This window comes from Rhinolophus hipposideros (assembly GCF_964194185.1).
Source record: "Rhinolophus hipposideros genome assembly, chromosome: 23".
Lineage (NCBI taxonomy): Eukaryota > Metazoa > Chordata > Mammalia > Chiroptera > Rhinolophidae > Rhinolophus > Rhinolophus hipposideros.
The window spans coordinates 3,465,616-3,486,603 of NC_138069.1; the positions used below are offsets into that span (position 1 = coordinate 3,465,616).

The following is a 20,988-nucleotide window of genomic DNA, read 5'->3' on the forward strand; positions in this document are numbered from 1 at the left end:
CCCTATAAAAGGCGCGCGCCGGGGTTGCCGTTACCCGGTTAGGCTGCTGTTCACTGCGTGCTGCGATGGCGTCGCTCACGGTGAAGGCCTACCTTCTGGGCAAGGAGGACGCGGCGCGTGAGATCCGCCGCTTCAGCTTCTGCTTCCGCCCAGAGCCCGAGGCGGAGGCCGAGGCCGCGGCGGGCCCCAGGCCCTGCGAGCGGCTGCTGAGCCGGGTGGCCGGCCTGTTCCCTGCGCTGCGGCCCGGCGGCTTCCAGGCGCACTACCGCGGTGAGCGGGCCGGGCGCCCCCCGGAGCGGTGCGGGAGCCTGACGCAGGCCTTCCCTGTGGGGCGGGCGGGCGCCCCTTCCCTCCCAGCGGGCCTGGTGGTGTCTGTGGGGGGTGCTCTGGTCGCTCAGTGGGTGGGAGGCGGCTCACATGGTCCCCGGCGCGACCTCGGGTGCCAGCCTCAGGTGACCAGGGGTGGTGACCAGGGGTGGTGACCAAGGCCGGCGCTTGTGGGGCCAGGCGCTGCCAGGCTCTCAGAGGATCGCAGGCCTGGGGCGTAAGAGGTCTCCCCTCCCCCGCCCCTCCCGCCATGATGTTGCAGATCTTGGCGAGGGCGCCCTCGTCGGCTCGCAGCAGCCACTGGGTGCTCAGGCGGGCACTCGGGTTACACTGACATTTTGCTGCTGCCCAGGCTGAGCCTGTTTCGGGTGGGGGTTCATATCGTGCCCCGGAAGCGCCTGAGCGGGCAGGGGAGAAGAGTGATGCGGGTAAACAAGTGTGTGGGGGGGTGTGGGGGACGCGGGCGGTGTGGCCTGACGGGAGAACGCATGGCAGGGGGAGGGGAGGGGAGAGCGGGACAGACCACAGACCGCCCAAGGCCAAGGCTGAGCCCAGACTTTGTACTGCTGGTAGTGGGCAGAGGAACAAGATCAAAACCCTCAGAAATGTCGGTGTGGGACTAGAGTCCAGGAACTATCCCAGTGTCTGGACGGGTGGCTGTGAGGGGTGGGGTGGGGGAGGTGGGGCTGGGACGGCGGTGGGCAGCCAAGGCCGGCCCCTGGGCGGGGTAGTGCTGGCACCGCCCTTAGGAGTGCTGGCCAGGCCCACTCCTGGTTTGTTTTATTTTTTTTAAACAACTTCATTGAGCTATAATTCACGTGCCATACAATTCACCCATTTACAGCGTACAGTTTTTAGCATAGTCACCGATTTCTGCAACCATGATCATTTTAGAAATTTTTCATCACCTTTAGTTATCCTCCCATCCCCATCTTCCCATTCCCCCAGCCCTAAGCAACCACTAATCTTTTCTTTTTCTCTATGGATTTCCCTATTTTGGACATTTCATATAAACATATAAATGGACACATATAATATGTAGTCTTTTGTAACTGGCTTCTTACATTTAGCATGATGTTTTCCATAATGTGGTGTGAAAAGTACTTCGTTCTTTTTTTGTGGCTGAGTAATACCCCATTGTATGGACATACCACTTTTGTTTGTCCATTTGTTAGTTTGATGGATGTGTGGGTTTTCGCCTTTTGACACTGCCCTTGTTCTTATGGTCCATGCTGCGTCTGGTGGCCCACAAACCTGACCCAGCCTGCAGATGTATGATGTGGTTTGGCCTACCTTGTGGTGCTTTAAAATCATTTGAGCCAACAACTGAAAAGGACACTACATACAAATACATAATTTTAGCTTCTTTGGGGGAGGAAGCAAGCAGGTGTACTCGTCTACTTTACTCTCGTAAACCACAAGAGGCCCAAGAGCTTTGAAGGGGCTGGCCTGATGCAGGTCACGGGTGGGATCTCCCATAGTTGAAGATGGGTCTGGGCCTGGGTCTGGTTAGATGTGGGCCGAGGCGGCACCCTTGAGACAGAGCAGCTGGCCCAGAAGCAGAAGGGCAGGAGGCCAGCTGCTCCTATCCATACATACTCTACCCCCTGCGCACGCCTGGTGCCTGGATTGGAGTACTCACGTTCTAGGCAGTGGCAGAGTGAGTGGCATGATGGCCTCAGCCCTGCTTCCCCCTGCCTCAGACACTTGGGCTTCAGTTACAGCCCTGCGAGTGCCCCAGCCCTTGTCAGCAGTGGTGTCCAGCTGAGAAACCCTGGGTGCTCATGTGCTGTCTTTTAAACAACCTAGATGAGGACGGGGACTTGGTTGCCTTTTCCAGTGATGAGGAGCTGACGATGGCAATGTCATATGTGAAGGATGACATCTTCCGTATTTATATTAAAGGTAACGGGTAGCTCTGGGGTGCTCCCTGCTGAGTAAAACCAGCTGGCTTGAGGTTATGGAGAAATGCCCCCAGTGAAGGGGGAGAGGAGCTGCGGACTGTGCTTGCCCTGAAAAGGAGGCTGTGTCCACCACAGTGGGTGGGGTGGAGGGGCTGGCTTCATTACTCATGGTGCCCAGACCAAGTGCTGTGGGCTGGGGGCAGCTTTGGGGGCACTGGGTTTATTTCAGTGAAAGTTAGCCACCTTGCCCAGGCAATGCGCAGGTACTGGGAACCTCCTGGCAGGTTCTCAGGTCACTTTGTTGCTGTCACTTGAGCAACTGAGTTCCTCATGGACTCGGTGTCTGAAGAGTAGAGCCAGGGGCCTACTGACAATGGTGACAGCCCCGTAGTAGTGACAAGGGGGACACTACGTGGGGCCCCACCTCAAGGCTCTCTACCCTCCCTGCAGAGAAGAAGGAGTGCCGGCGGGACCACCGCCCCCCATGTGCTCAGGAGGCACCCCGCAACATGGTACACCCCAATGTGATCTGCGATGGTTGCAACGGGCCGGTGGTGGGGACCCGCTACAAGTGCAGCGTCTGTCCTGACTATGACCTGTGTGCCGGCTGCGAGGGGAAGGGCATGCACAGGGAGCACAGCAAGCTCGCCTTCCCCAACCCCTTCGGGTACCTCTCTGAGGTGAGCAGGGCCTCCCTGCGGGCTGGGGTGGGGTGGGTGCAGGGCAGCAGGAGCCCCCTGATTCAGCCCCACTTGTTCTTTTGCTTCCTCCTCCCCAGGGCTTCTCTCACAGCCGCTGGCTCCGGAAGCTGAAACATGGTCACTTTGGGTGGTCCGGCTGGGAGATGGGCCCACCGGGGAACTGGAGCCCACGTCCGCCTCGGGCAGGGGATGCCTGCTCCAGCCCCACAGTGGAATCCGGTGAGCCTTGGTCTGCTGGCTTCACAGGGCGAGGTGCAAGGGTCGCAGAGCTGGAGGGCTCCCGGAGGCCTGCTGTGTCTGTGGCTGGGCTGGGTACTACATGGCTGTTGAGATTATTTAATCTTCACAAACGCCTGCAGAGTGTGGACCACTATCTGCATTTCACAAATGGGAAAACAGGCGCCTAAGTGCCCAAGGCCACCAGTTCTGCACTACACCTAGACTGGGCCCCAGCCAGGCGCAGCAACCCCTTCCCGCTGCCCTTCTGAGGTGGCCCTTACGGCAGGCAGGGAGGCCCTTCCAGCACCTGTGTCTCTGTGATGTACCCCCTTCTCTTGTGTTAGCTGTCAGGGAAGTCAGAGCCAAATTGGGTCAAGTCATTTTGAACACAGTCGCAAAGTTAAAAACTTACACATAGTTTGCATTCTAGATTTTTAGATAATGGTTTTATTACTCCTACTGTGTCCTTTGACTCATCTCATCCTTTGGGACAAAGGTGGGAATATTTGTTTGATTTTAAGTAAATAACATATCTAGGACATGGTTGATGTTTTAAACTCCGTGTACTGAGCTGCTCGCGGGGTTCCGATCACCAGGGTCACAGATGAAGGGGGACGAAGGGGCCCAGGAGGTGTTCCACTGTGGGAGGGAGAGAAGAAGGTGTGTGGGAGGTGGCGTGCAGGCTGTCAGAACAAGGCTCCCGGATGGAGTGCACCTGGGAAGAAGGGAATAGGAACGTAATACTAGGTGTCGAGGTCGTTGATAAATGTTCTTGGATTAAACATATTGTTTTTATTTTTTAAAAATCCAAGCTTCTGGTCCATCGGAGGATCCCAGTGTGAATTTCCTCAAGAATGTAGGGGAGAGTGTGGCAGCCGCCCTCAGCCCCCTGGGTAAGTGGCTGTCTGTCTGTCCTTTGATACCAGCAGAGCCTTTTGGTAACTGGATGTGCGGGTGGCTGTTTGTGGCTTTACCCTGGGGTACTGTGGAATGGTAATGCCATGTCCTTGAGACTGGTAAGGACTGGTTGCCTCAAGTCAACCTTTGCCAAGTACTGTACCACAGGCCACTCAAGGTTTCAATCCCTGACAGATTCTCGAGCTTTCCACGTGAGGGCAGGGCAATCAGCCAGCGTTTGGTTGGGATAATCCCAGTAGGGAGAGTGACCAGGCTCAGCTTCATGGCTGTCCTGTCAACTTCTGCCTTTGGGGGAAGAACAGTGCATTTTTCTCTGAGGTGAGCCTTAGAGTTTCCCCAAGGATGCGGGTGAGTAGGTAGTTGAGATGCCTTTTCTCTTTTCCTCCCCTTCTTTGCAACCCCCAACCTTTCCTGGTGCTTCCTGAGCCCTGCGATTGTGCGGTGCTGGCGAGCTCCACGGGCCACTGGGTTCCCAGTGCCTCACGGCGTGTGGACTGCCACATGTGCCCCCTTAGTGGTGTGACAGACGTGAGCTCTGAGGCTTTCAAAAGCACCCCTGCGTCCGCTAGTCTGGGTGTGGGTGTCACAGAGCTCGGCCTTGTGGCAGGAGATCAGCTAAAGAAGGTGACTTCCTGTTCAGGATTAGGACGGATCCATGTTCTCAGACCAGAAGAGAGCTCATCTTTGTGACTGGAAGGAAGTGTCCCCTCAGTCTGTCCCAAAGTTGTGTCTAGTGTCTGAAAGAATACTGATAGGATGGCCAAACCCCGCCCGCCACCCACCCTGTGGCTTACAGGGCATGGCTGCCACCGCCTCCAACCCGAGACATTTCTGCTCGTGCTCATTCTACCCCCGGAGGCAGCTTTGAAGCAGCAGCGACACGTTGGCATCGCTGCTCCGCGAAGCAGCTCAGGCCACGGTGATGTCTTCCTGGGGTGAAAGGCTTTTGAGAGAATGAGAAAAATGAATTGATACTCTCAGTGCTTTCTGAGGAGGATGAAACAGTGGAGCAGGGACAGATGAGAACTGGGAGACACGCTGGGCTTAGGCCCCGCCTGCCACTCACGTAAGATACGGTGAAGGTGAGTGAGTGGAATTCTGAGAGATCAGGGGCCACTGGGACGTCTCTTTGGAAGATACTAAAGGAGACAGGGGTTCTCAAGCTGGCTGAGCTTCAGAATTACCAAAAAAGAGTGTTTTTGTTGGTATATATTTCAGTGTATGGAAACTTTATTAAAATTACGTATTCTGAGGAACAAAGTTCTTCACTAAAAGAACACATGAGACAAACTGGGAGGTCACAGAATCAAGTCTAGGTTCAGGTAGGAACTTTCCCACAGTGCGGAGGCCCAAGTCCACCTTCTGGAATTTTGTCTGTGGGTCTTGGGTAGGGCCTGTGTGTTTTGAAGGCTTCCCGGGTAACTCTGGGTCACGCTTGCTGTCCATCTGACCCCATCTGAGCTTGTGGTGTTTCAGAACTTGACCTGGGTTCCTTACTCAGGACGTGTGGGAATAATTTTGGAAGTGCTCAGAAGTCTTTTGGGATAAGGATCAAGGCCTTTTCAGATCTTTCATAGTGGGTGAAGTTGCTTTCTGCCAACCAGGGGGAGCCTGGAGCACCACAAAAGGAGGAGTGTTTCAGTAAAATATGCCTTTGAGTAGTTTCAGTTGAGAGTCATTCAGGGAACCCAGGAACTGATTTAAATTCTGCTGTTGGGGTTATGGGCACTTTCTTATGAGGAACTAACTAACAGCTAGGGTGACTGATACTGCTAACTGCCGGGAAGGGACTGTTCCAGAGCAGGGCCCAGGGAGGACTGAGCCAACACCGCCTCTGAGGGCAGTCTGTGTGTGGTGAGTCAGAGACTTGGAAGTAACAACCCAAGGCCACCTGTTGATAGTTGTTGTGTGAACCATCGAGCGGGTCCACCAAGGCCCAGGACTGTTCCTGGCTTGAGGTGGCAGCCACTGACATCCAGAACATAACATAGCAGGGTCTTCCTCATCACGGGGTTTTCTGTAAACACCCTCCACACAGGCTTTGTGGCACAGCCTCGTAAGCCCTGAAGTTGGAGAAACCCTGTACTATAATCTTTCTGATCCATTTACAGAAAAGTCATGTCATTTACCCACTTAACAGTGAGAAAGTACATGGTGGTCATTGTACTCTTCTTTCTTCTTCCAACTTTTCTGTTTGCTTGAACCTTTCATAATAAAGTTGGAGGGCAAATGGAAGAAAAACAGTTCAAATATTGCAGATGGAAATAATCAGTAGCTAAGCCTGCTTTTATCTTTGCTTACTCCTCAAACTTTGCTACAATAATAGTAAAGGGATTAAAAGGTTCAAAGCAATGTGGACAGATAAAAAGGGGAAAAAGTAATAGAAGACGGGAGCAAATAATGCCACCAAACTTTGGGAGATGGGAAATGGATGGAGGGCGGCAACTGACATAGGGAGGACATCAGAAACTTACGTGCCTGTGCAGGGTGGTAGCTGCTTGGGGCCAGGAAGGCCAGGGAACAAGGGATGGGCTGAGGACCCCGATTAAGGATGACAGAGAGTTCGGGGACCCACGCAGCCAGATGATGATCCTGCCAGCCCTTGCAGGGGACTTGAGGCTCTAGATCCAGAGATGCTTCAGCTGTAGAAACAGCAAGGACACAGGGCAGGGTGAAGCACCAGCCCGAAACTGGGCATCTCAAATGAACAATGGCTCCAGGAGGAGCTGGGAGGCCCTGCTCAGGAGAGGCTGAGTATGCCCAAGAAGAGTCCCATAGATGTGCCACCTGGGACCTGGACAGCCAGCTCGGTCCCCGGTCCCCACCGGTGGAAGTCCATGGTCTCATGTGGAGTCCTTCCTATGGGCTTTTTTTTGTGCTTCCCTAGGACCAGGCAGTCAAGGATCAGCAACCATTTGGGAGCGAATGGACTTGGGGAAGAGAACGCTAGCTTCCTCAGTGAGATACAGAAAAGTATTTGTATCCAAGAAAAAAGAACAGGATATCAGAAAAATAACAAAAGGGAACAAAATGTTCTTGGAAATAATAAAAAAAAATAATAGAAAAAAAGAAAACTTCAAAAGAAGGCTTAGACTTTAAGATCATTTCAAGAAAATATTCCAAAAGCAAAATAAATAGAGGCAGGAGGAGAGAAAAGATGAGAAAATTCAAGAATTAATCCGAGTGGCCCAATCTAGGATGAACAAATTCCAGAAAGAGAAAACTGAAGGGAAGAAGTGAATAAAGAATACACATTCTTGGTATTAAGGACATTAGCCTCTAGATTGAAAGGGACCCCCAAACGCCTGGACGATGACTAGGAAAAGACCCCACACCAAAGTTGAGCATAAAGAGGCTCCTGAAACCCTCTAGGCTACTGTAAAGGCCTGGGAATTCAGAGAGCAGTACAGCTTTGGAGGCTGGAAGACAGTGGCACCAGCAGAGACTTTCAGGTCTAAGCTAAAATGGTTTTCAACCTAGAATTCTATATTCAGCTAAAAAGATCAAGTGTGGAGGCAGGAAAACATTGGTATTGGGTACGCAAGGTATTAATCATCTTACCTGGGCTTGAAACCTTTCTCTGGCCAAAATGAAGACAGAAGTGTTTGAAAACAGGGCCCAACACAGGAGGGAGACAGAGGGCATTGCCAGGAGGAAAGGAAGGTGGGCACAGTGTCGGAGCTGTGTGTCTGGCCTAGCAATCTGCCAGGCCAGGCTGGCGCCCAAGAGGGGTGGCCTCCAGGGAAAAAAACCAGAACTGACGGGGTGTCCAATATACTGAGCCCATGAAGGAAACTGTAGAAAAGCTGTTGGAGGATATGGGGAAAGTTAGCAAATAAAAAAATAGGCATCATTAATCACTAATGCTACAAAAGCAAAAAAATCTGCAAGGAAGTAAGTCTACTACTTGGCCCAGCAAAGAACAATTGTTTATGTAGTGGCACTAACAAACACTGCATGTTGTTTTCACCCCAAATTGAGTGTTTTGAAGGACAGGGGAAGGGGAGGTAAGTGTTGGAGTAAGAAAGAAACAGTAAACTTGAACAAGACAGAAAGAGCATCATGGGTTGAAAGTCTCCGGAGAGAGGCTGGGCTATGGTGGGGAAGGGATTTTCTATAGCCTTTTGGAACTGTGTGACGACACTGTGCGTGGGTAGTTCTTTGAGAAATTAAAATTAATTAAAAACATAGTGTGGTGAGTGTGTCCCCCCTCCCCCGTGCACACGTGCCCATAGTGTGAGGCACTGGAGGTGGACACGCCGGCCTGTGCTTCCAGCCTCACGGGACTTGCACAAGCTGGCAGGGCTGTCTGCCTGCCTAAGCAGAATTCCTTCCGGTGCACGATACATGTGGTTTTCACACTACAGGCCCCGGCACACAAGCGTCATGCAGCCTGTGGTTCTCAGAGCCAGGAGGGGACGTCCTGGCCACACGTGGTATTTGCTCTCCCTGGTTCCTAGGGCCTGGACCTGCCAGCTGTGCAGCCGCTGTCCTATGTGGTTAGAGAAAAACAGGCCTCTCTAAACTTGCTGGCTGTGAATTGACCTGGGGTATAAACTGAGATTAGTATTTTCTTAAGCTGGAGGAAGAGAAAGGTGCAATGAGTTTTTCTAGAAGCCAAGAAGATTTGGGGACAGGGTATTGGGAGCAGTTCAGCCCTTGGGATCCTAACGGTCAAAGATGATCATGTATTTGTCTTCTGGCTGGTGGGCTGGCATCCTCGCCTGGTCTGTACTGGTGGTGTGACTCCGGTTCTGACATGGATGCCAGCATCCGATCCTCCCACGCTGGTGGGGCTGAATGTAGAAGGGCTTTGTAAGCCCGCAGACCCACGCGGTACCCTCCCTGCAGCCGCAGCCAAGTCCTCGGGGACTTACAAGTTCATTTCCTCCGCTGCCTCCAGGCATCGAAGTTGATATTGACGTGGAACACGGAGGGAAAAGAAGCCGCCTGACCCCCGTCTCCCCAGGAAGCTCCAGCGTGGAGGAGAAGTGCAGCTCTCAGCCAAGCAGCTGCTCTTCTGACCCTAGCAAACCGCATGGCGATGTGGAGGGCGCAGCGCAGTCTCTGGCAGAGCATTTGGACAAGATAGTCCTGGAGTCAGGGCCACAGCCCGAGGCAAGCACGGTCTGCATCTCCCTGGACCCCAGCCATGGCCCCACCCCGGCCACTTACACCCCCAGCCACGGCCCCGCCCCGGCACTTACACCCCCAGCCATGGCTCCGCCCCGGCCCTTACACCCCTAAGCCATGGCCCCGCCCCGGCACTTACACCCCCAGCCATGGCCCCGCCCCGGCACTTACACCCCCAGCCATGGCCCCGCCCCGGCCCTTACACCCCTAAGCCATGGCCCCGCCCCGGCACTTACACCCCCAGCCATGGCCCCGCCCCGGCACTTACACCCCCAGCCATGGCCCCGCCCCGGCCCTTACACCCCTAAGCCATGGCCCCGCCCCGGCACTTACACCCCCAGCCATGGCCCCGCCCCGGCACTTACACCCCCAGCCATGGCCCCGCCCCGGCCCTTACACCCCTAAGCCATGGCCCCGCCCCGGCACTTACACCCCCAGCCATGGCCCCGCCCCGGCACTTACACCCCCAGCCACGGCCCCGCCCAGGCACTTACACCCCCAGCCATGGCCCCGCCCCGCCACTTACACCCCCAGCCACGGCCCCGCCCAGGCACTTACACCCCCAGCCATGGCCCCGCCCCGCCCTTACACCCCCAGCCATGGCCCCGCCCCGGCACTTACACAACTGGCGGGACCCACGTATGTGACAGTTAAGTTGGTGGCATTTAAGGCATCCCGTGAACCTTCCCCGAGGACTTGGTAGAGAAAAGTTGGTCCCTTTAGCCCCTGCCAGTCAGTCCTCATGTGCCCACTCTCCCAGGACCTAAGGCTGTGGGCAGATGAGCCTGTTGCTCACATCCTGTGTGTTCATGGCGTTTTTGTTCCAGGAACAGATGGAGTCTGATAACTGCTCAGGAGGAGATGATGACTGGACTCACTTGTCTTCAAAAGAAGTGGACCCGTCTACAGGTGAGCTCCAGTCCCTACAGATGCCGGAGTCGGGAGGGCCAAGCTCGCTGGACCCTTCCCAGGAAGGCCCCACAGGGCTGAAGGAGGCGGCGGTGTATCCGCACCTACCACCAGGCAAGTGATTTCAAGCAGTTTTGTACTTTGACCTTTTTTGTTCAGAGCATCCTGTCAGCTGCTTTTAGTAACACAAAAAGATGTCATGTTCTCTACTGTGGGGCTTGTGTATTGAGAAACATGAGAAAAAATTGGGAGTGGGTTTTGTCCTCCTGTGTACAATACTGAGCCTTGTAAGTGCAGCTCATTTTAGTAATTTCTAAGACCTCACATCTAGGCTTGCAATTACAAAAGCAGGTGTGACGTAGAGGCGGCACTGGCTTTGGCACTAAAAGTGGGTTCGGAGTCCATCTTCACTGTGTCCTCACGGAGAGTGCTGACCTGAGAGCAGGGGTCACAGCCAAGGTCCCTGCAGGAGCCAGGCAGGCGTACCCTGTTTCCCTGAAAATAAGACCTGGCCCGACAATCAGCTCTAATGCGTCTTTTGGAGCAAAAATTAATATACGACGGGGTATATTATATTATATTATATTATACTATTATATTATAGACTTGATCTTATAGTGAAATAAGACCAGGTCTTATGTTAATTTTTCCTCCAAAAGGCGCATTAGAACTGATTGGCTAGGTCTTATTTTGGGGGAAACATGGAAGGTGGTGTGGCCGGCAGCAGGGCTGGTGGGGACTGTGGCAGCCGGAGGGCACCACTGAATACAAGAGGCAGCTGACACTCTGCTCCACTGCATTACTATCGCATGGCAATGCACTTTCAGACAGTATGCAACTGGAGACCCATGTGTGGGCCAGTCTGGGCCTTGGGCCACCAGTGTGATCTCCTCTGCCTTAGAGCAGGGCGGCAAAGCACGGCCTATGGGCCAGGATGATTTTCTCATTTTCATAATGGTTGAAAAAAAGTTAAGACCTGTGAAAATCAGATGAAATTCAAATTTCAAAAAAAATACAAGTGTTATGGAGCACAGCGGTGCTCATTTGTTTACATACCGTCTGGCTGCCTTTATGCTGTCACAGCAGAGTGGAGCGGTTGTGACAGACCGAAAGCCTGCAAAGCAGCTTAGAACCTGTTCTCTGGCCTTTTACAGAAAAAGCAGGCCCGCCCCTGCCTTGGAGAGTCCAGTGCGGGTTGGAGACCCTATGGTGCTGCGGGAGGGCCGGGCCCCACTGGCACTGAGTGCGTGCTGGCCAGACAGGGTGCTGCGGCATACGGGTTACACTTGAGGCCCAGTGACTCCCTCATGGCTTTTGTTAATCTCTCTAAATCTCTCTGGCAGAAGCTGACCCCCGGCTGATTGAGTCCCTCTCCCAGATGCTGTCCATGGGCTTCTCTGACGAAGGCGGCTGGCTCACCAGGCTCCTACAGACCAAAAATTACGACATTGGAGCTGCCCTGGACACCATCCAGTATTCAAAGCACCCACCGCCATTGTGACCGTTTTTGCTCACCTGTTCCATCCCTTTTGTTTGTTGCATAGTTGTGTTGAGCTAATTAATGTAGAACCCCAGTGCCTCTGTAAGGGCCAGTTTCTCTGCATTCTTCCAGAATCTGGGGGTGGGGGTTGGGATGCATGAAGCCATTTAGGGCAGTAGAACAAGCGACATGAGGGAGTTCCACGTGTTGTGCTGAGGTCTCAGAATCATTTTCCGGCTGCCCGTGGCCAGGCTGGGCCCGGAGCTTCCCCAGGCAGAGCGAGGCTCCTTGCTGGGAAGGACACCGAGGCCACACCACATCACGTCCCTCCTCGCCACCCGCCAGGATTACACCAGCAGTCCAGAAATACATCTTGCCTGTGGCCTTCCGCTTTTTCTTTTTTTTAATGACTAATAGTAGTTGATTTTCTGCTAGAAACCGGATATACTCCGAGTTTAGCTACAGTGCAACCAACACTGTCGGGTGGAGCAGGTGGTCCTGGAGCGAGCACTGGAGGGCGGGGCAGCCCAGGATGGGCTTCACACACGGGCGTAAGCAGGGCCTGACAGGGCCAGTGTTGGTCACTGAGCACTGCCTATTTCATAACTGCTGCAGTTCTCTCAGTTCCAAGTGTGTCACCTGCTTTGCAAGTATGAAAATCCCTTTGTAGCCATTCTGTTAGCATATTTGTAAACAATCTGTAATTGAATGGTAAAGCACTTTAATCAAAGATGTTATAACAAGATGACCCGTTTGACAGTCATGTTTATTGTTGGTTCTTGGTCGTTCCCACAAACCTCTTCAGTCCTAGTATTTAAAAGCACCTCAGGGAATCCCGTTTCCAATGACATAGAGTCTAGTACAGAGGGGCTCATGTAACAAACACGGAGTAACATTCTAGACTCGGTTCATAGATTCTCATCAAAGTCCTCGTCGGTGTTAAAGAGGTCACAGAGTCGCACGAGTCGGGGCCCCTGTGCCCCTCTGCCCAAGGGCCCAGCCTCTGCCCGAGAGCCTATACCCCCCAAGTGTTCAGGAGTCTCCTTGAAAGGCCTCTCGGGCCCAGATGTGGGCATGTGTGTGGCCAGAGGGAGCTGGAGCTCACAGGGCATCCTGCTGAGGCTTCCTTCTCTTGGGGTCTGAGCCCGGGGGGTCCCCTCCTCAGCCTGTGCTGCCCCAGCTGGCCTAGGGCCCCTGTGCAGGGGTGTCGGGGGCTCTGTGTGCACATGTGAGCTGTTTCCAGGTGGCAGAAGAAATCGTTCCCACTTAGATTTCTGGGCAGGACGTGGTGGTTCCCCCCAAGGACCAGTGAGCCCCCTGGTGTTCCAATCCTCACGACTGTTTCCTTCTCTGACCGTCCCCGTCAGGCCAGTGGGATCCTGCAGTGGAGACAAGAGGAGACAGCCACATCCTCCGTTCAGGAGAGCCAGTGGCTGGCAGGACCAGGGGACAGGAAGAGAAGGGTCTCTGTGCCTGCACTGCTGCCTCCTCGTCTCTGCTGGGTTCTGGCGCTTTTTGCATGTTATACCTAATAGCAGTCCTCAGGCTGCACGCTAGGGACAGGCTTTGATTTTGAGGTTTAGCACAAAGAAATGCCCTCTACTTCACCCCGAACCTCTGCCAAACGCCATGACCAGGCTTTCCAAAAAAGACAGATATTCTCCTGGAATCAGGCACGCGTGTCATGGGGACCTGAGACACAGGCAGAGGCGTGACCGAGGAGGGGTGAACTGGAAGGGCGGAGAGGCCATCCTGCCTGCTCACTGCCGGCGGATGTGCAGGTCCAGAACCGTGGTGAGGGTTCTGAGGCTGTGGAAGTGACTGCACAGAGGCCCTCATGGGATTTGTCAGTGTCGCTGGGGCCTGGCCTCCCCCTTCCACTCAGGAGGCAGATGCACTGCAAAGTGGATTTCACCACCTACAGAGTGATTTGCAAGCAATGACAGGTGGGACCCTGCGTCACACCCCAACCCAGGCAGTCGGGAAGAGGCTCGGGTCTGCCGTCCCTGTCAGTTCCGCCACTGCCTTGCTGTACCGTAACGAACCTTCACTAGGTAGTAGTTCCTCACCTTCAAAAAAACACAAAAAACAGGCTCATGGCAAGCATTACATTGATCAAGCCGTTAAAAGGTTTCGCCGGGGCCTGGCGCATCAGTAACTGCCATCATTCTTGGTCTGTAATTTGGGCATTCGGGGCCACATCCTTACCTGGGTCACAGCCAGTTAGTGGCCAACCTGACTTTGGCCTCTGCCTCTTGTGCTACTGCCAGAAGCCGGCCAGGCCAGCGGCGGCCTACGATGGGGGTGGCAGTGATGGATCTGCCCAGGAGAGCCTCTGCCTCGGCGCCTGTGGCCCTCATGACAGAGTAAAGCAAAGCCTGCATTCTGTGGCCTGGAGAACGTGGTGGGGTCTGCTAGGTTGGAAGCTTCAAGAACAAGAGCAGACCCAGGGGCAGAGGGCACCGCCGGTGCACACAAACATGCCTGGGTTGGGGGCGGTGAGGATGGGAATGGCTCCTCAGAGACCCGGCAGGGCCCGTGCTGCAGCCCACACAGCAAAGAGGACGGGCCTCACTCAGAAGCCCTACTGGTCCACCTTGAGTGCCTCCAAGGCATCCAACTGCCCTTTTGACTGGGACGTCACAGCACTGAGGAGGAGAATGGCGGGGAAATGGTGCAGGCTTAGGACACCAAAGACAGCATCCGTGAGGGAAGCTGGAGTTTTGGTGGGTAGAAGTCTCGTACTTCAGTTGTTGACAAAATATGACAATTAAAAAATCCTGGGCCAGCCTGGTGGCTCAGGTGGTTGGAGCACTGTGCTCCTCAGCCAAGGTCGCCAGTTCGAGTCCCACTAGGGCCAGTGAGCTGTGCCCTCTACAGCTAAGATTGTGAATAATGGCTCGCCCTGGAGCTGGGCTGCCGTGAGCAGCCGGAGGTGGGCCTGAGCTGCCGTGTGTTGCCGTGAGCTGCTGTGAGCTGCCATGAGCAACCGGTGGCTGGCAGCCATCGTGAGTAGCCGGCATTTGGCGAGAGCTGCTGTGAGTGGTCGACCGACACCCGGTGACCAACTGCCTAAGCCAGGGGTGGGGGATGGATAGGGGGGCGCAATGCTCATGATGCCAGCTAGACTGAGAAACAACAGCTTGAACCTGAGTGGGGAGGGGGAGGCGGAAGAAGGGGGGAAAAATCCTGTGTGTACTCAGTGGTCACTGGGACCAGAAGGGAAACATGTCCTCAATCACTGACCTTCTGGGTCTCCAAGGTGACCTCTGAGTCCCCCAAGTCCTGGCCATCAGGGCTGCACAGAGGCTGCGCCGTGCTCTGGCTCCATCTCCTGGCAGAGGAAAACTGCTGTCAAGAATTCAGTCTTTTCCAGACAATAGCTTAGTGGTTACCAGAGGGTAAGGGGGTGGGTGGTGGGTGATGAGGGTAAGAGGGATCAAATATATGGTGATGGAAGGAGAACTGACTCTGGGTGGGGAACACACAATGGGATTTATAGATGATGTCATACAGAATTGTACACCTGAAATCTATGTAACTTTAACAATTGTCACCCCAATAAACTTTAATCAAAAAAAAAAATTCAGTCTTTTCACCACTGAGTCACCTGGTCTGACACCCTGCACAGGTAGAACTTGTCACCCTGTACAGCTTCCCAGGTAGCTGCCCAGCTCCCGCCCCAGCACTGAGAACAGGCAGCCCACGTCTCTGCTCGTGGCTTATGTGGAACTGAAATCTATCTCCCAATAGCACCTGTCCTACGAGAGCCACCCTGGATCTAGACAAGACATTGTCTCAGAAAACTCACTAAGTCTGGAGAAGAAATCGGTAAAAGTCAGGTCTTTCCTGATCTAAGCAAAAAGCTTCCAGGCCTGTCAGCTACTCTGGCCACAGTTGGCTTTGTCACTCTGCCCATGAAATAAATTCTTGCCTGAGGTGCTGAGAATTGAGCGAGTGTTGTAAAGTTGCCCCCGGGGACCATGCCCCGCCCTCAACTATTGATGGGCACCTGGCACCAGGCCACGCCAAGGAGTGCCGGGCAGTGACGTGCCCACTGGCTCACGCCATTCAGGCTTCTCCCACGATGCTGGCTGCTACAAGCCACTCATCAGCCCCCCATCTACATTCAGAACAGGCACGTGCTGGATTAGTGACTCGCGGGCACCTTTTTCTAGGCAGGCTGGTATTGAAGGGAGGGTCTGGCTTCTCTGTGATGGACGAGGGCCGTCTGTTGAAACACGCTCCTGCTTCTGGCCCCAGCTCTCTGGAGCCCCTTGCTATGTACTTCAGCCAGCGGTTTTCGGAGGGCTGGGGTTTTTCCTAGGGGATTGGGAGGTAAGTTTATTCTCAGAGTTGGAAGGCAGGATTTTCCACTGAAAATCCCCAGCCTGACTCTGAGGCCTGAGGGTCTCAGGACCCACGTGTAGCCCACCACTAGGAAAAGGTGTTTGGCTGGAAGGTAATGGGAGTTGCACACTCTGAGGCACCGCTGTAGACAGGGGGCACACTGGGGGGGGGCTGCAGGGCGCAGCTTATCAAGCTCTTTGCAGATGGCCACGCTCCCTGGCCCAGTGGCTGCAAACGAAGACAAAGGCACAAAGATGCTCATTACAGTGTTATAAAAATAGCGAACATTTACAGTAGCTGAAGTTTGGAAACAACCTAAATGCCTGAGAAGGGGGTAAATATTGGCATATCCACTGTATCCTGGAGATACGTTTTAAAAGTGAAAATCACTGAACACTGTAAGCAACACAGAAAGGTGTTGTGAAAACTCCAGGATGCAAACTATTTCTTACAATGTGAATGATGTAAAATTAAGCTTGTAAAGTGGACAAAATTGGGAAGCACAGACCCAAATATGCAAGAGCTGTTGTGTTCAAGTGGGGTGCTTAGACCATTTATTCTGCCTATAATAAAAATATGAAGATGGAGAGAGGACGTCGCAAGGGTGATTCTGTGAGCAGAGGCTGGGCTCTGCCCTTGAGCAGGCAGGGAGCCTTGGTCTGTCTGTTGTCCTCACTCGCCCTGTCCCTGGCAGGACAGTGTTCCACGTACCTTCGGCATCTTGGAGTCACCTCCTGCATCACCAAGATCCCACACACACTGCCTGCCCACTGTTTGAGCACAGACTTTACGGGCACCCAGACAGAACTGATGTGAGCCCCCCCTCAGGCTCAGTCTGGAGAAGGGGAACATGGAACCCCAGGTTCCTTCCAACAGCATCCTCTCTACCAGAGGTGCCCAGAGCACTGAGGGACAAGGGGAGAAGCACAAGGAAGTGAAGTTCCAGCTAAGTTCAGAGTTTTCCAAGCAGACAGAAGAAAAAGCCCTGTACAGAGTATTGTAATTATTTGTACACATGGCAGTCTTCACCCTTACAAAAGTGATAGGTTCATTTATTATTTTATGTTTCCTGTGGCTTTAAGCCGAGTGCCTGTCATTCAGTGGCATCAACAAGCATTTACTGAATAAATGACTAATGTATGAATAAATGGTCCCCCCACATCCCACGTGACACGGAGCCAGCCCAGCTGGCTGGGCTGACTCAGGCGCTGGCTTACCTGCAGACTCACATGTTCAGTGTGCCCAAGACCTGTGTCCTTCTCTTCATCGGCATTTACAGGTTCTTCCAGAGACCTTAGGAAAAGATTGTACATATGTCCTTTGTAAAAGGATCAGGAAGATAAAGGGTAGCAAGGTGGGAGGAACGGGATGCAAGGACTGGACGACGAACAACAAAGACTTCTCGGGGACCTTAACATCTTAGCTCTGTTGTTTTGATGGGACTCAGTGATCTTCTAGCAGTTCAGAAGGCCTGGGCAAGGGGACCATTTTCCTCAGATTTAGGCTGGTTGAGCTCTCCATCGACAAGAGAAGTGAACAGGCAGAGGGGCAGATACTTAACACAGAGAGACCAGTCTGCATCCTGGCTGTCATCGTCAGTGTGACTGTTTCTTCATCCACAATGGGTGAGTGTGATAAATGTGAAAATGTGTGTGCAGGACCTGCTAAGGGCCTGGAACACAGAGCAGTGTCAGCTGACCTGCAGCAGAGCCCCATCTACCAGCCATGGTGCCCCCATTGCACAGGGTCACGAGTCTTTAAGCACGAGAAGGAATTCCTGAGTTCACAGCGGAGGCCTCCAGGGACAGAGGGCTCTTCTACCAGATGAAGAGGAGCCTTGAATGGGCTGATGCCCAGCGAGAACGTTTACTGTAAGAGCCAGAGCCATGTCCGTCTGTGTCAGACAGGGTTGTTCCAGCACATGATCAAACTGGAACTGTCTCGAGTGAACTTTGAGAACCCCAACCTCTACCAAATGTGGGCACCTCTCTTCCAGTTTGTTCATCTGCAAAAAGAAGTCAATGATCCTCACAGGGTGACTGTGAAGATGAAATGAGATCACGCATGTGGGACACCTGCTCTGCACAGTCGACACTCTAACCTTCCTATGACTCTGGAACTCAACTCCATCAACTAAAGGCCACCTCTCGGCAACCTGAAGGTTCTAGTGTAGCTTCTCGCTTCTAATGTTACCACTCAGAACGTGGGTGTCTGCTGTTCCTTTGAGGGTGACCTTGCTTCTTTCCAGTTACTTTTCAGCTCTTCCCTTTGTCGTCTGTGTCCTGCAATTTCATTATATTGTTGTGACTAAGGGCAGATTTTTTTTTGACTCTTAAAATTACCTAATTGAAGTATAATTCATATACATCAAAACGCACCCAGTTACGTGTACAATTACTAAGTTTTGATAAATTATACCTTGGAAACTATCACCCCAATTAAGATGTACTAGAGAAAATTTTTTATTGAGACATAATTGACAAGACAGAGAAAATTTTCATTACCTACCCCAAAAAGTTCCCTTCTGTGTCTTCGCGGGCAACTTCCCCCTCTCCAATAAATGGCTGCCCCTACTACAGTATGTGGTCCCATCTGGCTTTCACTTATCAATGTTTCTGAGATTTGCCCATGTTGTTTCTGTTGCTGAGTAGTATTCCATTGCATGAATATACCACAATTTGTTTGTTCACTCACCTTCTGCTGTTTCTGTATGTTTAGCCTTTTCACCAATATCATATTGTCTTGATTACTGTAGCTTTATAGTAAATCTTGAAATCAGGGTGTAGAAGTCCTACAACTTTGTTCTTCTTATCAAAATTGTTTCAGCAATTCTAGGTCATTTGCATTTCTACATAAATTTTAGGACCAGTTTGTCAATTTCTATTAAAAAAAAGCGCTGCTGGAATTTTGATCGCGATTAGGTTGACTAAGATCAATTTAAGACGCACTGTCTCATCTTAACGACATTGAGTTTTCCAATCTATGAACCTATTATATCTCTTCATTAATTTAGATCTTTAATTTCTCTTAGCATGTTTTATACTTTTTCCTGAACAGCTCTTACACTTTTGGTTACATTTATCACTAAGCATTTCATTTTTTGATGCTATTATAAATGATATTTGATGTTTAATATCACTGTCCCATGTTTCACTGAATTTATATAAAAACAAAATTTAATTTTGTATGTTGGCCGTATATCCTGTGATCTTGCTAAATTAACTTACTAGCTCTAGTATCTTTTGTGTAGGTTCATTAGGATTTTCTACATACCCAATGTCTTGGTCCAGTTTGGGATTTACTGTTTCATGAATCTAAGAATGTAAGCCTTTGGTTCTGAAAAATGCTCTGTTCTTTTTTCTGCAAATATTGCCTTTGGCCCATTCTCTTTATTCTCTCTTGCTAAAACTCCTCTCTGTATCCTCCATGTCTCTCAACTCATATTTTCCACCTTTTTATCTTTCTGTATGATAGTGTGAATAATTTCTTCAGGTTTATCTTCCATTTCACCAATTCTCTCTTCAGCTGCACTTAGTCTGTTTAACTTGTCTCCCACAATCTTAATTTCAATGACTATACTTTTCATTTCTACAAACACTTTTTGGTTGCTTTTTCAAAACTACTTGGTTATTTTTTAAAGGCTTTTAAAGGCTCCTATTACCAACCCTCTCTTTTATTTCATGAAATATAGTAAACACACAATATTATGTGTTCTGAAGTCTTTGTGGATCTGATTTTTCTGTTACTCTGCTGTTTTTTTTTGCTCATGGGGACATGCTTCCTTGACTGTTTAATGATTGTTAACTCTGAGTATATGCTCCTTGGAACTTTATCTGTGGGAATTCTTTCAGGCCTGGGACGAAGATGTATTGCCCCAGGGAGGAGATGCATTACCTCCGCTTCCTGGGACAGTTTGAAAATAAACTCTCAGTTTGAGGCTTTTCACACAGTGTGTGTAAAGGCTGAAAAGATATGCGGCAGCTTCCTCGTGCTTATCAAATCCTGGAGCGGTATTTCCCTTCTTCGGCCAGTGCCAAGATCAATACAGGCTGGCAGAGAGGGAGCATTTCTAGCTCACTGTACACTGAGCATGTAGTCCTTTGGCGACTCAGCTTTGAGTGGCAGCCTCCTACTGACCTTCCCAAGGCAGGCGAGCCTTGGGCTTTGCCTCTGTCTCCTGCACCTCTCCCAGCCTTCCAAATGGAACCAGGACACCAGGCTTTAATCGCCCATGCAGCCCACGTGCTTACTCTCTGGATTTTGGCTTTCACTTAATTTTTTACCTCTAATTAGTTATTTACTTCCTTGGCATCTCATCAGTGCATTCAAAATATCAAGAGCTGGGAGTTTTAATTATTTCCAGTGGGAAGATTGTTCAGGGTATCTAACTGACACATTGGAAGACTTGGAAATCTAAGGGATCTCTCCACTGGATACCTCCACTACCCACTCAAGATAACCATGCCCCTCTCAGACAACTGTACCTGAGTGACATCTCAGAAACCTGTCCCTGCAGCAGATTTAATTTTTGGACATGGCGTCTACAGTCGGCACCAGAGCCCTCACCGTAAGCCTGAGAAACAAATAAACCAAAATATTAAGTTTAAAAAGTGTTGACAGAATGCTGAGAAACAACCATTAGAGACACACCTCAGGGAGGGGAGAGCTGTTCTCTGCAAGGCCCACATACGCACCATGTAGAAAACAAGGACTGACTGCTTTTTCCTGAGTGATTTCCAAACTCATAGTCTCAGGAACTAATAGTTTTAGTTCTCTCTGGCTGCCCACTAGCAGCCTAAACTCTACACATCAAAGCTGAACTCAACCCAACCCCCCCCCCAAATGGTTAATGAACGTAAGAAATTCAGAAGAGAACCCAAACAGTCAATAAACATATGAAACAACATATACCCCTCACTGATAATCAAAGGAATACCAATTAAAATGAAATACTTTTTTTCCTTTAGCACTCAAATTTGTTTAATAAACATTTATTGATTGAGCAGCTATTATGTGTCAGCCCTGGACTAGAAAAGGACAATACACT

General features: G+C 51.5%; 2 protein-coding genes across 7 annotated transcripts in view; one reads left to right on the forward strand and one right to left on the reverse strand.

Moving 5' to 3' along the window:
• Positions 1 to 12,336, forward strand: SQSTM1 (sequestosome 1). 4 transcript variants are annotated; one of them, XM_081035438.1, is made up of 8 exons: positions 1 to 270; positions 2,137 to 2,232; positions 2,682 to 2,911; positions 3,010 to 3,151; positions 3,964 to 4,044; positions 8,973 to 9,196; positions 10,030 to 10,225; positions 11,455 to 12,336. In XM_081035438.1, exons 1-8 carry the CDS (start codon positions 66 to 68, stop codon positions 11,610 to 11,612), a joined length of 1,332 nt encoding a protein of 443 aa, XP_080891564.1. In that variant the 5' UTR covers positions 1 to 65; the 3' UTR covers positions 11,613 to 12,336. The 4 variants fall into 4 exon arrangements, with proteins under 4 accessions (XP_080891564.1, XP_080891567.1, XP_080891565.1 ...); XM_081035441.1 differs by having other exon boundaries at positions 20 to 270; positions 8,973 to 9,187; positions 10,030 to 10,111; XM_081035439.1 differs by having other exon boundaries at positions 24 to 270; positions 8,973 to 9,187.
• The window catches only part of MRNIP (MRN complex interacting protein), a 15,805-nt gene continuing 7,114 nt past the window's right edge, over positions 12,298 to 20,988 (reverse strand). The window contains exons 3-7 of one of the 3 annotated variants that reach the window (XM_081035444.1): positions 20,426 to 20,514; positions 17,159 to 17,234; positions 15,760 to 15,914; positions 14,838 to 14,925; positions 12,298 to 12,970 (exon numbers count right to left, since the gene is read on the reverse strand). In XM_081035444.1, the coding sequence (XP_080891570.1) occupies positions 12,500 to 12,970; positions 14,838 to 14,925; positions 15,760 to 15,914; positions 17,159 to 17,234; positions 20,426 to 20,514 (879 nt within the window). In that variant the 3' untranslated portion in view covers positions 12,298 to 12,499. The remainder of the gene's footprint in view (positions 12,971 to 14,837; positions 14,926 to 15,759; positions 15,915 to 17,158; positions 17,235 to 20,425; positions 20,515 to 20,988) is intronic. The other 2 variants (XM_081035442.1, XM_081035443.1) reach the window with 2 other exon arrangements.